The sequence below is a fragment of the Copidosoma floridanum genome, unplaced genomic scaffold (assembly GCF_036245765.1).
Source record: "Copidosoma floridanum isolate Cflo_tuat_1 unplaced genomic scaffold, Cflo_Japanese_pri ptg000006l, whole genome shotgun sequence".
In the NCBI taxonomy this organism is placed as follows: domain Eukaryota; kingdom Metazoa; phylum Arthropoda; class Insecta; order Hymenoptera; family Encyrtidae; genus Copidosoma; species Copidosoma floridanum.
Genome location: NW_028321883.1, coordinates 24,361,955 through 24,376,294, shown reverse-complemented (window position 1 = coordinate 24,376,294; position 14,340 = coordinate 24,361,955). Strand labels below are relative to the sequence as shown.

The window sequence follows — 14,340 nt, the reverse complement described above, 5'->3', positions numbered from 1 at the left end:
GGCGATCGCCCGCACATACGGGGGTACCATGGAAGCTGCGAAGCGTGTCGCGACGAGTATATAGGGTGGGCACAAGGTGGGAGAGACTCTCGCTTATATATAGTTACACATGTACATGTATAATGATAAAGGAAGAGGAGAGAGACTCGCCGGGTCTTGGCTCCGCCTTCGAAGCTGGTGTGTGCATTTGCAAGATGGCGTCTCCTCTCCGCGTCTTCCCTCTCTCGCGCGCGTATAAGCGTATTGGTACACGTACGTACCATATACTCGCTCTTGCAACACATACACATATATATAGAGGAGCAGGCGGAAAGAAGGTCAATCTGGTGCTTGCTATATACATATACCCCCGCGGGAGAAGAGTATAGCTATGCCGCACTTGAAAAGGAGAAGAAGAAGAATACAAGACGAGGAGAGGGACGCTGCCGTACTTGCTCGGAGAGGAACAAAAACTCGGAGTACGTAAGCTATATGCATACGTATATGTATATACGTGTATAATCGCGCATAAGTGGACGGATGGCCGCGGCTGCAGAAATGAAACTCTCTCTCTCTCTCGCTCACTCGTATATACCGCTGCCTCCCTCCTGATGCCTGCAATTACGTATGCGCCTCTCTCCCTCCCTCTTGCACCCTCTTTCTATACGCTCGCTCGTTTTGCACAGCCTGCAAGAATTGCCAGCAGCATATAACATGTATATAGCAGCTTGTACAGCGCGCGACCACATATATATATACACACACGAACAGGCAGCTTCGCGCTTGGCTGCGCTTCCTTCCTGTCTGCCGTTGCAGCTATACCATCGCTGGTATATGCAGGGTTGTATATATGTATACCCATATATACTCGACCATACTAGCATATAATATACTGCAACCACTGCTCGTGCCAACAACTCCACTGCACATACACTGCACATATAGAGAGAGAGAGAGAGGAGTTTGTAGCAAGGGGTATATCCCTCATTTGCTATATATATACATATACTGATCGATTATTTTGAAACGTCCGTTGTGTGTGCGCATAATATATTTATATGCACGCTTCTCCTAGCCTATAGGTGCGTCGAGTGGGTGTTTAGCAATCAACTTTTTCGCCGTGGCTTTCGTAAATTATTGTTTCATTGCAATAATAGCGAAAGGCGCGATAAATCGTATAGGTATATCTGTATACAAGAAACGACGAATCTAATGACCAACATTTCACAAGGTCGGAACAATGTTGCGGGGTGTACTACACCCGTGCCTATATACGATTGCTTGGAGCGAGGGAAGAGGAACCCGCGGGGTTATCTACATCAATGGCTCGGCCTGGAAGCACCTTGTACATTTCCGAGTCCAATCAAGGTCCATTTTTCCTGGATTATCCTCCCATCGCTTGGTTATCCCGCGTGGTTCCTTTCGGATATTCCCGTGACACGGAGATCGGGACTCGAAAACACCAAGTAGATGTACACGAGTCACGAAAAGACAATAGGAATATCCTTTGAAACTCGGATCCTCCTTACGTTTTAATGATGGCTCGTTTGCCTCTCAAACAAACAAACGCGTGAAAATTATTCATCTATTCAGCCGTTCCGGCGTTCCGCGCGTCAATGTATCATCATCATCACCATCATCAGGCCTAATGACTAAATTATGCCGTAAGTACGTTTCTTGCGGTCAAAGTGATTTTCTCAATTGCTTCCCTCCGCGCGGCTCTATACACTTTGTACGCGTGGTATATATTTTTCATTTTTTATTTTCCCATTTCTTTACCTATACCGCGCTATTAACACCGTCTTGGGTAATTTAATCCTCCCCGGCGCTGCACTTGCAAACAACACTACATCGGTTGTACTCGATTATCGTGCTCGTCATCGATTTCTTCAAATTCAACCTCGGATGCAAAGGTTCGACTGGCACGAGTTTACAAGGGCTACCGTGGGTACATACTGTTGCACTGTGCTCGGCGCAAGGAAAAAAAAAAAAAAAAAAAAAAAAAAAAACGAGGATTGCCAGGCGAATCGAATCAAGGAAAAGGGCATGTATACATATATAAAGGAAGCGCGTCCCGGGACATGGATCCTCTCCCGTTGATGCTCATCGTCGTCGTCGGCGGTGAGAATCAGCCGTATCGGCTTGCCGCTCCAAAGAAGAAGATCCGAGCGCGTATCGAGTTACCTCGCGGGTCCGCGCGATTCTCGGCACTGCACAGTGCATTATTTTTCTCGTGCGCTCGTTTTGTATTTTTGCCCCGTTGCAGCGACCGCGTCATTTTTTAACCCACCCTACCCTCGGGCCCGTCGCTTCTGTATATATACGTTGTAATATCCATCCTGCGAGCGCGAAACCCACTCCCATACGGTGTGTATCCTCTCTCTCACGCTTTCTTTGGCCAACGACACAACGCGCGTGCTTTTCTCCTATTTTTTTTTCCCCCTGCCAACCCACGCGAGATAGAGAGAAACGCAAAAAATACTTGGTTGCCGGAGAGTTTAAAGAATTATTTGTTTAAATGCAATCCACCGCGTCTGGCCGAGAAATTCAATCGGCCGAACGTTTCTTCGAGCGGTAATATTACTTTCAGTCAGGGTATATACTGGTGTCTTTGCAAAAGCGTATAAAAATATGTGGGGGGTACACGTGTTTGGAAAACTATACGTCTGACGTATCCCATACGCGGGGGTTCGACACCTCCAACTCTCGATTAAGTAGATATGAATAATAATAATAACGCTGTGGCGTACGGGGGATGAAAAATCGCTTGGATCCCGAGGACAACACTTTTAACTTAATTTCGCGGTAGCGAGTACTAAATTTGTAACCCGAAGGGTGTGTAGGTATACATAATATACGCGAGAGGATGGATGGGTGACACGCGCGGTGGATATTTATATATAATACATGTAACAGGTACACGTACGGAGCAACCAAAGAGTCTGAAGGTCTCGCGTGGTCCCACCACGTGGGTGTAATATGCGCCGTGTCCCGATGAAACATATTTTATTCCAGACACGGCCGGGAGAGGACTCCCAGAGCCGATAAACAACGAATTTCGTCGTCGGACATAAAGAGACGGACGCACGCACGCCACGGCGCGTATAATATATTATATACGTATGCAGCTCGCGCGTCCCGCGCACATATAGGTATGTGTATATAATATACACGCGGTCGACGTGTAATGAAAACTCAGGGGGGGGCGTGAAATTTTGGGATTTACGGCCGTGGCCAACGACACCACCATACTTATAAATACGTGCAAGCGCGCGTCGTCTTTGCGCTTCCGCGGCTCCATCCGAGACTCTCCCCCTCCAACCCCCCTGTGCACACATTTTTGCTGGGAGCTGTTTTTTATTCCGTACTTATTGTCTGAATTTTTTTTTTTTTTACATCCATCTGTTTGTTTTTTGGATGCACGCGAGCACCTTGATGAGCGTTACTCTCGACGGCCCACGGTATCGCGGATGTATTTTACATTCAAAGTATGGCGTGTGCGTGTAAGTTTCCGCTGTGGATGGCAAAGAAAAAGTGCATCCCATGTAAAAGTTCGCGGTCGGTATCCGAAAACGCAATTAGCTCGTGAAAGAACCAACCCGACGGTCGAGCACACACACGCGGGACAACCTCGAGCCAAAGCTCCCCCGGTATAATATAGTAGGGTGCAAGCGTCGTAGCCGGTGCTGAAAGACACCGGCGCTCGCCGATAAATAATAAACGCGGTCGTTCCGGCTCGAGGGATGAGATCTCGCGTGAATGAGCCGAGCGATAAGACGAAAAAGCCGATGTACCTAAAAAATAGAGAGAGCAAAGAAGGGCGCGTTGCACTCGCGTGTGAATGAATGATGATATCTGCCCGTGTATGTGTATGGTATACAAAGCATATATATATATATATACTCACTGTGGGCGTAGTGGGCAGCAGCCGCGGCGGCCGGATGGTGGCTGGGGGTGGCGTGGGTGTAATAGCCGCGATAGTCGCCGGGATTGCCTACGACGCCGGCCGGGTTGTTGCCGGCCCCGGTGGCGCCCGCCGAGCCCGGCTCTAGGCTCCTCGGCGGCTCGTACCAGCGGGCCGCGCTCGATTCGCTGCTCATGTCCATTATGTAGTCGAGAATTTTCGTGGCTGGGGGCCCGCACCGAAGCGCGTACACTCGGTCCAGGGGATCAATCGGAGGGGAGGCTGGCTCCTCCTTCTATACGCTGCTCCTACTTCTGGCTGCTCGTCGTCGGACGATATGGCTGCCCCAGTGAGAGAGCCGTTGACTGATGGTGGCCCTCTAAGCTCCTCCCGTTGCTGCGAACACAAACAATTTACTCATTTACACGATTTTTACTTTTTGACCCGAGCTTACGAGTTGCGCGATCCTTTGGATGATTTTTTTTTCTTTTTTTTTTTTTTTTTTTTTTTTTCATATTCATCCGAGCGATGCAAAAAGGTAGAATCGTTGTTCCAATCGGTATATGGATTGTCATTTAATTGAGTCGCACTGGATGACGTGTATCCTCGGCACCGACTCTCGCGACTAAGCTAAATCGGCTTACGTGAAATTAAGAGCTTCCCCGATCTTCCGGATCGCTCGCTATCGGTCCTTCGATCGGCGAGCTGATGCACAGACTCGGAGGCTAAAATCGGTGGATCGTGTGTCGACGATCTCTGCCCTCCTCGAGCACGTGTTTGCATACACTGTGTTCTCTTAACGGCGACTACGTATACATTACCCTTATGTACTAATTTTTATGATTGGTCGTTTGCAACTCTCGCGTTTTTTTTTTTTTTGACACTACGGATGACTTGAATTGCGCAGGAAAAGCAGAGTGTGAATTGAAAATGGGAGAAAAGTGAGAAAACAAGTGTAGAGACTTACCCAACGTAGAAAGGTGTGAAAAAAAAAAAAAAAAAAAAAAAAAACAAGTGAACGCGATGGCTCACGATAGAGAGGAGATGGGCGCCCGATGAAGATGACGATCCAAGAGTCGATCTCTCGGTCGATCGCGGTCGCGTGTGCTTATTCTAGCCACAATACGACGACACTGAGGCCGACTCGCGAGGCTCCAAATTATTTATCAGCAAAATCAGCGCCGATCAAGGTCACTCTGCTGTGACGCAATCCCCCAAAAAAGCTCTCTTGGTACGGGCTACATGGCAGCGCTGCTGCTCTTTATCACCGATCGGTACGATTTTTTTCCTTTTTTTCTTTATCGTTATTGCTATTGCCCCCACCCCTTCTTCTTCCAACCCTATTTTTTTTTTTTTTTTTTCCTGTATCAATTACAACACCAATTGCTGCCTCGTAAAATTGACGAAACGACGCGTAGACACACGTGATCGAAGGGTCTCCCGCGTACAAACGGAAATATTCATCGGAACTATCGCGGGTCTATACATCACCTTGTGACGATGATACACTGTTGTAACAATGTGTTTATATGATTGATGATAAAAACGTGATTTATTACGGCCCTTTAGTTTTTTACTTTAACGCACGTAAAATAACTATTTGTTGGAAACTTTTTTTCCGATACATTTACTTTCTTCTTCCGCGTGATACTTAACGAGTTTTCACGTACATCGACTCGTGTTCATTTTTTTCCTTCTTACGTCTCGGTAATTTACGCCCATTTTTTTCCTGAGAAAAATATGAGAAAAAAAAAAAAAAAGAAGCACAGCGCACCATCGACTTATTTGGCAAATAAAGCACTTGAGAAACAATAGCCGATAAGATGTACAGTGTAGGTGTTGCGTGTGTGCGAGAGAGGGGTACACCTCGTTCTCGATAAGATACCGCTGAGAAAAATGAGAGCGAGCGCGCGGTCACGCGGACAATCGATTAGAAGCCGCAGTTAATAAAAGTTATTGAGAGAGAAAAAGAGACGGACAAGTTTTTAATGGAAGGTTTTAGGCGTCTGCACGTAACATCCAGAATTCGAGCAGTGATTTGGAACCCGATAAGACAAAAACATGAATGTTTTTTTTTTTTTTTTTTTTTTTTTTTCCTTGACGATATAATTTATACGTGGATACACCGATCTGTTACAACGCGTCGATCCACGTTGAGTTTATAAATAAATTTATCGATATTTACGTTTTTGCAAGCAGCTTTCCGTCTAGTGCGAGAAAATAATATACACGCATGTTAAGTACATTTATATATATATACGCGTCAGCCGTCGCGTAAAAATAAAATCTCATGTAAAACCGCTCGCGCGAAATTAATCGACGAGGATAATTATTTTATGATCCATTTAAATGTGGCGCTTTAATTTATGCGTGTACACACAAAATGTCTAGGATTGTTTCGCTTAATTAACTTTCAATTCCTTCCGACGTGCGATAATTTACGACGCGCGTGTGCCATATTTATGGTATATAATATACGCACGAGCTGGCATTTACATAACTGATTGATATTGTAGGCATGTATACCCAACAAATGACGATAATAACAACAGTTAAGCTATGACACGTCTACACTGAATAATCACCGTTTATGTTAGGATAGGGGGAGGGGGGGAAGAAAAAAATTGAAATAAAATAAAATAAGCTTCCTACGCCGGTAATAACCGATCGCTATCGAGACTCGGACCGATAGAGCTTCTCTCCCCTATCAGTCAGCGCTAAGAAAATTAAATTCTTATCGCGGCTGTCCAACAACAGTCACCACCAAGCGCTTATCGTGCGTATTTTTTTTTCTCCTCCCTCCCTCCCTCCGTCACTCTCTCACTTGCCGATTTCTCGAAATTCAAATATCGTTCGCTGCTCTGATTTCGAGCCGATAACGCACAACCCCGCGCGTATACCCTATCTACACCGGCCGATCGCGATATATTCACGGCAAATTCATCAAGTCTATTATCGCGGGCGTCAAAAATCTATACATTCCGCGTGTATTCGGGGAATCTCCCTACCACCCGAGTACGCACATCGTAACGTTGTTAAGCCACACGGCTAAACTACCCAAGTATGTATACGCAGGTGTTTTCGACGCGCGTGCGTCGACTGGAGAAAATTGACGTAAGTTATTAACAAGCACAGCGTCGCCTCTAAATTAATCATCATTAGAGGGAAAACGTCGATAATCGGTCATCACTGCCGTGTCGTTTGAAAATTTGTACGCCTTAGAGAGAGAAGTGATGTGCGCGGTGCTAATGTGCGGTAGGCGAGCTAGCGCATTTTGGTTTTTTCATCGAGAGGCTCAACCTTCGAAATATATTCTCTGAATGCCGTCTATCTCTCTCTTATCGGAGGAGCAAACAATTTCGATGGACTACGCGGCACAACTTATACACTCGCATGTGTACCCTAACTATGTACATAGTTGATGTCTTATCGGATTTATTGGGCGATGGGGAGGTGTCGCGTTACGATTGCGTTACGCTCATCGTCGAGTAAAACTGAATTATTGTCGTCTACGCTGATGCGACGCATCGGACTGTGAAGTATATAATACGTGGCAACTGGATTTTTCGAGCCATTGTTGTTTATTATTGTTTTTTGGATTACAAAAAAAAAAAAAAAAGAAAAAGAGTTTGTCAACAAAGTACTCGGAAAATTAATCCGCAAAGACGGTATTAACGTAAAAAATGCTCGAGGTGAAAAAAAAAAGAATGTAAATACAATTTATAAAAAAATTCTACCGCGAATTTTGCCGATAGCCGTGGCGATGATAACGATTTCAGTGAAATAATAACTCAATCAACGCCATACATCTCCGATGACACGTTCGACTCGTGTGAATTCAAACTAATTAATGCTGCGCTTGTTTTCTTGTCGCGCTCGAGACAAGCGCGATAAACATTAATCACGGACACGTCAATCGAGAGATTCGTTGAAAATCGGTTTTTTCTCATCAAAGATAACGTAAAAAAAAAAAAAAAAAAAAAAAAAACACGCGAAAACCTTTACATTATTTTTTTTTTCTTTCCCTCAAGTGAATTGTGTATATAAACAATATGTACGTCAGCGTTGACAGCTCGTAATGAACTATAATATCATATATAAAGAAAAAAAGGTGGCCTCTGCACGTAATGTATAACATAAAAATTTCGCGCAATCACTCCTCATAAATCCGACCTGAACGTACGGCCACAATTACCCTCGAGAACAATTCGCCAGAGCACGGTACCCAACAAGAAAAAGAGGGGGCGGGGGGGGGGCAAGACAAAGGAATGATAGAGAGAAAAAAAAGAGGAGCGGAATTCGACGAGTGAATAATTAGCGGAATCCTTTTCCGTGCGATACCCAGGGGGGAAGGGGGGGGGCACAGCACACGAGGAAGGAGATTCACGAGCGGCGAATGAAGAAATTAGAGTCCCATAAAATTGGGCCGCGCAATTAATTCGTGGCAAAACAAAGAGAAGTACCCCAGGTATATAAGTACAACGCGAAGGTTGCCCGGTATACGACCGAAGAGGAAAGAGCTGCAAATAGGCTGGTATACCTACACCTCGCTCTGCACGATTCGAGGAGGCCTTCTGCTGGTGTACTATAATGCTGGACTATTATAATGCACCAGGATGGTAGCAACCACAGCGTGAAAGTGGCTCATGCCACTCTCCTGGCGTACCTACGTTCAACGCGCACTTTGTTATACATATATATATATTTCTCCCGTACTGTGCTCATGTATACGTGTATACACTTATTATATATTTCGATGGTCTTTTTATCATCAAGTGGGTATACATTATTTGAAAGTCACTTTGGAGCTCCTACACGTAAGTACCTAAATATAATACACCGAGTGAGAGTAGCCGTTCGCCTTTTTTTTTTTTTTTTTTTTTTCAACTGCATGGCCAGCAAAGCACGACCATGGACGTTAACAGTGGCACGTAAAAAATGAAACGAAATAAATATATTTTCACAGGTCGAGTTTCGATGATGATGGTTTTTTTCTTCTTCTTTTTTTTTTCTTTCGATTTTCGGGGAAAAGGCGTCATCATGGGATTCACAATATTTTGACTCGAGACCCACCGCGGAGACGACTTTCGACGCGACAAAGGGACCAGTAAGACGATTTGCCCCGGAATAGGAGTATGCCATAATACTCTAGCTCCGCTTTATGCTCCGCGACCCTGCGAGAGATCCCTGAAAGAGGCGAGAGAGACGCCCTCGAGCCTGTATATACAATATAATGTACTTGCGGCCCGTTAAAATCCAAGAGAGAGAGAGAGAGGGAGAGAAGTAAAAGCGAGAGGTCGCGTGAAAAGAGCCACGAATCGGACAATGGGCCCGTTGGCCCGTGACAGTTGTATATGTATAATATGCCCACTGGCTGAGACGATGACAGAGGAACGGATAGAGACGAACACGGACGTTTTGAGGTTAGGTTACGCGTCGCCCCCCCCCCGTTTAGCCTCGAAAAGTCGCGCTATGCCGAAGAGACGACTTTTTTTTTTTATGGCATTTGACAATTGAAATGGTGCATGTGCTTGAAGATTAATCGGACGAGACTCGCTGCCAAGAGTCGTTTAACTTGAGGGCTTCCTTCCACCCTCTACATGTACTTTTTTACTACTTTGCGTTGCCTTGAAAAATTCAATAAGAATCCATCCCGTGCAGGGATAACGGGACCCGTGCAAACTCTCGGCCAAGACTAACGTGAAATCAATATGCGTTAAAGAGATTTCGCAAAACTTTGGTCTAACGCGCGCCACTCACGGAACGTTTCTCTCACTGGTTTGGCCATTAAATCATACACCAAATGTATACCGGCGCGCAGAGTTGAAAAAAAAAAAAAAAAAAAACGAGTCGCGATATAAAACCAACTCTAGAATCTAACGAGTTTTCAATCGGTAAAAAAAGCAACACTCGCGAGGCAAGAAAGTGTTTAATTAGCAAAGTTGCGGGCAAACACTATACGTGTATCCGATCATCAGCGTAAATCCTGACGACAATTGTACATCTCGTCCTTCCGAGGTATACTTTAAGCCGATTAATCCGAATTTTTTATTACGCCCCCGCGCGGCTTTGAATAGCACATTACCAGTACGCGTCGGGCCGATTCGCGGGTAATAATACGAAAACACAAACAGCCGCCGATTATACTTGCAAATCGTCGGATTGTTTCGTCGTCTCCTTTTTTTTTTTTTATTTCTCACGTACTCCCCACAGAATATATACATCATCGCATCAATAAGCGCGGAATTAACGTTTCCCCCTGGCAGGGGATCAGGGAACGGTCGCCATGTTTTTTCTCCCCCTCCCCTCAATCATCCAGCCTCCGTAGACACACGCGCAAGTACAACTCCAGAACTGGCGAAAATCACGAGTGCAGCTCTTGTAATTTTATACAAGGATTCGCTTGTACAATTTGTGCGTCGAGTGTTATTTTTCTTTTTTTTTTCCTCCTTCACCGCTTCTTCATTTCGTTGCACGTACACGGGGTTAACCGCTGCGCACGAGAATTACCGTTGCCCAAAATATCGCGGGACTACACTCGAATTTCATCCCGCAAAAACATGCGTCATTTATCACCCTGTTCTGGTTCCTCTTTAATTACACGTCGAGTTACTTTACTTGACATCCGATACTTTGTTTTTTACACCACCAGTTGTACGGAGCCGTGTTTTCTATTGTTCAATCATCATCATGATTCGAGCTTGCCCGTTGCAAAGATATGGTTTTACGACTCCCTTCGAAACGATTTACTAAGGGAATGAGGGGAAAAAAAAAGGAAACAGGAAAATGTCCATTATTGCTCCACAGCGCGGTACAGAAAGAGAGAATCGTGAGTCAGGAGCTGCCGCATATCGGCCGCGCGAAATTCCACCGTCGCGCGACGGGCGCTCGGCATCGCGTCCGAGCGCAAACATTACCGCATCTTGCGTAAACTCCGACGCCAAGATAGTGGCGCCTTATCGCCGACGTTGCCCTAACTAAACACCCGCGCGTCCTCGTTCTTCTTTTTTTTCCTCCATCGATCGAAATCACGACGGACGCGCATATATATAGAAGGAAGCCCGATCGGGGTTTACCGCGACCGAGCGGAAATCGGCGGTTTGTTTGTCGACCCGTGACGAAATGTTGATCCAAGAAGTAGGTTTTTCTCTCCTCGTGTGTTATATTTTGTACGTATATACTCTTGTTTATCGAGCTACGTCTCACGCGGAGCGCGGTTTATCGATCGTGTATTATCTATATGGGCCACCGCCCCCCGACTTTTCCACTCCGGGATGACGGAAAGTGTACCGAGTGCCACGAAATGCTACTTCCCAACGCCAAAGTATCGCAAGGCTTGGTAACCGTACAATGTAGGAGCAGCGAGTTGCCGTCGGACGGCGGATGAAATTTCGCGTTCGCGCGTGCGAATCTCCTTTGGCTCGGAAAATACGTTAAAAAATAAAACATTCATCGTTATCTATCCCCTATCGGGGGATATAACATAATCGCGCGCGCGTGTGTGTGTGTGTACTGCCACGGTGGCTTACCTTATCTATAGTTGCATTGGGTCTATGTTATCTTGTCCTTCCGAACTTCTTATCCTCGTCGGTCACCCACTAGAGCACCAGTTCGTCAAGTTATTTTATTGCAAACACAGACACACGCACACACTTAATTCATTGATGACGGTTAACGATTACGTTTGTATTAATACTAGGTGTGGTGGTAGCAGTTAATATTTATTCGTACTATTCGTAGTAAAACAAAAAGCAACACGACTATCTTGACTGGCTAGTGTTCGGTGTACTGCTAGCGAGTCGCTTTTTTCTTATCGTCACTCGCGAAGCGCTGCTTTGCGTGTTTGTATATTTGCTATCAGTTGTATTATTATTATTATAATAATTATTTCCTCATCAGTGTATACAAAAAAAAACAAATCACCACGGCACTGTACACTCTATACATCACAACAACACACGTCACATAGTTTGGCGAGAGCCGCTATAGCTGCATCTCTCGTGTAACCGTTCGGCGTTCTTTTCCCTGATATTGTTATCGATGCGTTACTACTGTCACGATTGTCGTGAAGTAGAAAACGATTGGTGGGTCTCGCAAGGAGAGAGCCCCCGTTGCTGGTAATATACTGTCCTGTGACGATGACACGATAACGATCGGACGCACAGTAATGATAATAATAATAATTGAAATAACAATGGTAATAGTAACGATAAAGTACAGGGATATGAAACTGCAGCGTAAATCGCGAGAGAGACAGGCAGAGGCGGTCGCAGGCGCGCGCGATCGCTCGCGTGTCTCCCCTCGTCGTCGTCGATGCAACTATCGTGGCACCCGGCGCGAAACTAAACCTCGCGCGCTCAAAACACTCACGCTGCGCCCCCTCTTCTCGTGCTCCGGCTGCCTTCTCCCCCCACCCCTACTCCGGCCGGCCTTTCATCCGCCTCGTCGGCTGTACTCGGCCAAACTCGGCTTCGGACTCCCCGTCTACGCCTACGCCCGCCACCCAATAGGCCGGCCGTTCACCAGCGGGCGTCAACTGCCCCCTTGCCTCTTACATCGTGCGTCTTTTTCTCTCGCCCCACCAGTTTTTATTCCGCCCTGGCCCTTCCCCTCGGCCGCGTTGGATCCTCGAGTCCGCGATGAGCTTTTTTTTCCCTCGGCACTGATTTCTTTCTTTTTTTTTTTTTTTCCTCTGCCGTTCCAGTAGGTATACATTATATTATGTACCTACTTATTATATTTATGCGTATGTACGAGCGAGGGACCTTTTTTTTTTTTGTTATCGTACCACTACTGTCGGTTGGTCCTTTTTTTTTTTATTTCTGAAGGACCGTTTGTGAGTTTGTCCGGCTGCGAGTGATGCGATGACAAAAAAATAAAATAAAATTACGTTACACGAGATTGAACAGGGCCTCTACCTGCAGGTTTGTTATAATTTCATAGCGTTGAATTTGTTTTAAAATTTTTTTTTTTCTTCCTTATAAAGCATCTCTGTTTTTAAAATTATTTTCATACGGGGACTATCAAAAAATTAGCAAATAAATTTACGAGTTGACTGAAGATTGACATTTACATTACAATCAGAAACTAGAACATCTGAGCTGAATAATATTGTTTGATAAATTGTATGTTGGAATACGGTTCGGACTAAATATACAACCAGAGACTAATGTGCACTGTCATTATGGTCAATTTTGGATGTATGAAAATGATGCAAAGTCATGGAACGTAAACTTGAAAAGTTTGCTATTCGAAGGTCACTTACAATCAATCTCTTCCAAATTGAAACTGTTATGAAAATGCCAAAATGCATGAAAATCCTTTAGCAAAATATACTTTGTACATTTATTAGATTTTATCAAAAAATAAACTCATTTGGGGACAAATGAGAATCAAGGGATTAATTTTGATGTGTGGCAAAGCCAAGCAAATTTTCGTTACAACGTAAACCATGAAATTTCCTATAATATTAATGGGTTGAATCGGTTTTTCATAAAAATCTTTTTACGCCATGGACATATTATTTGGCAACGATATACACTTATTGCATATTCATAAAATAATCATCGTCCACATTTATTTTTACGTGTAATTAAATACATTCAAAAAGATCTTATTCAAATCTATGTGACATATCATTTGGTACGATCGCCTTAAAATTATCTGATGTATAGTTTATGGTTTCATACAACTATAATGAGATAAATTACTGTTCTCTGTGCAATTTTTCTGGTACCTAAGTAATTTTTTTTTGTTTTTCATGAAAATGGAAATTTAAATTTGGTAAAACAGTAAACTTAAGCATGCGGTTGACACCTTACAAAACGCACAGCAGTATACAGTGTTGTAATAAACGTTTGAGAAAAGTCAAATTGACGTATCATCAGTTGTATCAAAGTGATTGTTTTTTTTTGAGAAAACAATAATGAGACACAGCTACAAGCTATATATACAGAGGGTCAAAGACGTTGTACAAGAAATTGCAGGCCACGTTTCAATTTTTTCTATTCAACATCGTACGATTTGATAGAGCTGTACAGGCGAAATAATCGTCCAATCGAATTTAAGTGAGACATATATACACGTATATACTTTGTTATTGTACCGTAATCATCTACACCATCTACAGCTACTCCCGACCCTTACGCGTATTCAGCTTATCATGTTATTTGTGACTTTGCGACGTAATAAAAGCTCATGTATCATCGAAAAAAAAAAAAAAAAAAAAAAAAAAAAAAAAATCACTCGCGCCTGGAATCGTGCCACATCTCAAACGGTACTAATAGAAACGATAAACCATACACATACACATATAAACACAAGTATCAAAGAACCCATCACTGGCGCAAACAGAGAGTGCGGCAATCGCTCGATCTCCTCTCGTTCTTCATTTAGTCATCATCTGCATGCTCACCATTATCACCCATCAGACCCAACTATACGGTATCCAAGTATCG

The 14,340-nt window shown here is 44.3% G+C and overlaps 1 protein-coding gene across 2 annotated transcripts in view; it reads right to left on the bottom strand.

The window, feature by feature from the left end:
• LOC106640241 (uncharacterized) overlaps positions 1-12,204 on the bottom strand; it is a 60,929-nt gene extending 48,725 nt beyond the window's left edge. For both annotated transcript variants that reach the window (XM_089598362.1, XM_014354196.2), the window contains exons 1-2: positions 11,413-12,204; positions 3,887-4,279 (exon numbers count right to left, since the gene is read on the bottom strand). In XM_089598362.1, the coding sequence (XP_089454488.1) occupies positions 3,887-4,085 (199 nt within the window). In that variant the 5' untranslated portion in view covers positions 4,086-4,279; positions 11,413-12,204. The remainder of the gene's footprint in view (positions 1-3,886; positions 4,280-11,412) is intronic.
• Positions 12,205-14,340: the final 2,136 nt, after the last annotated feature.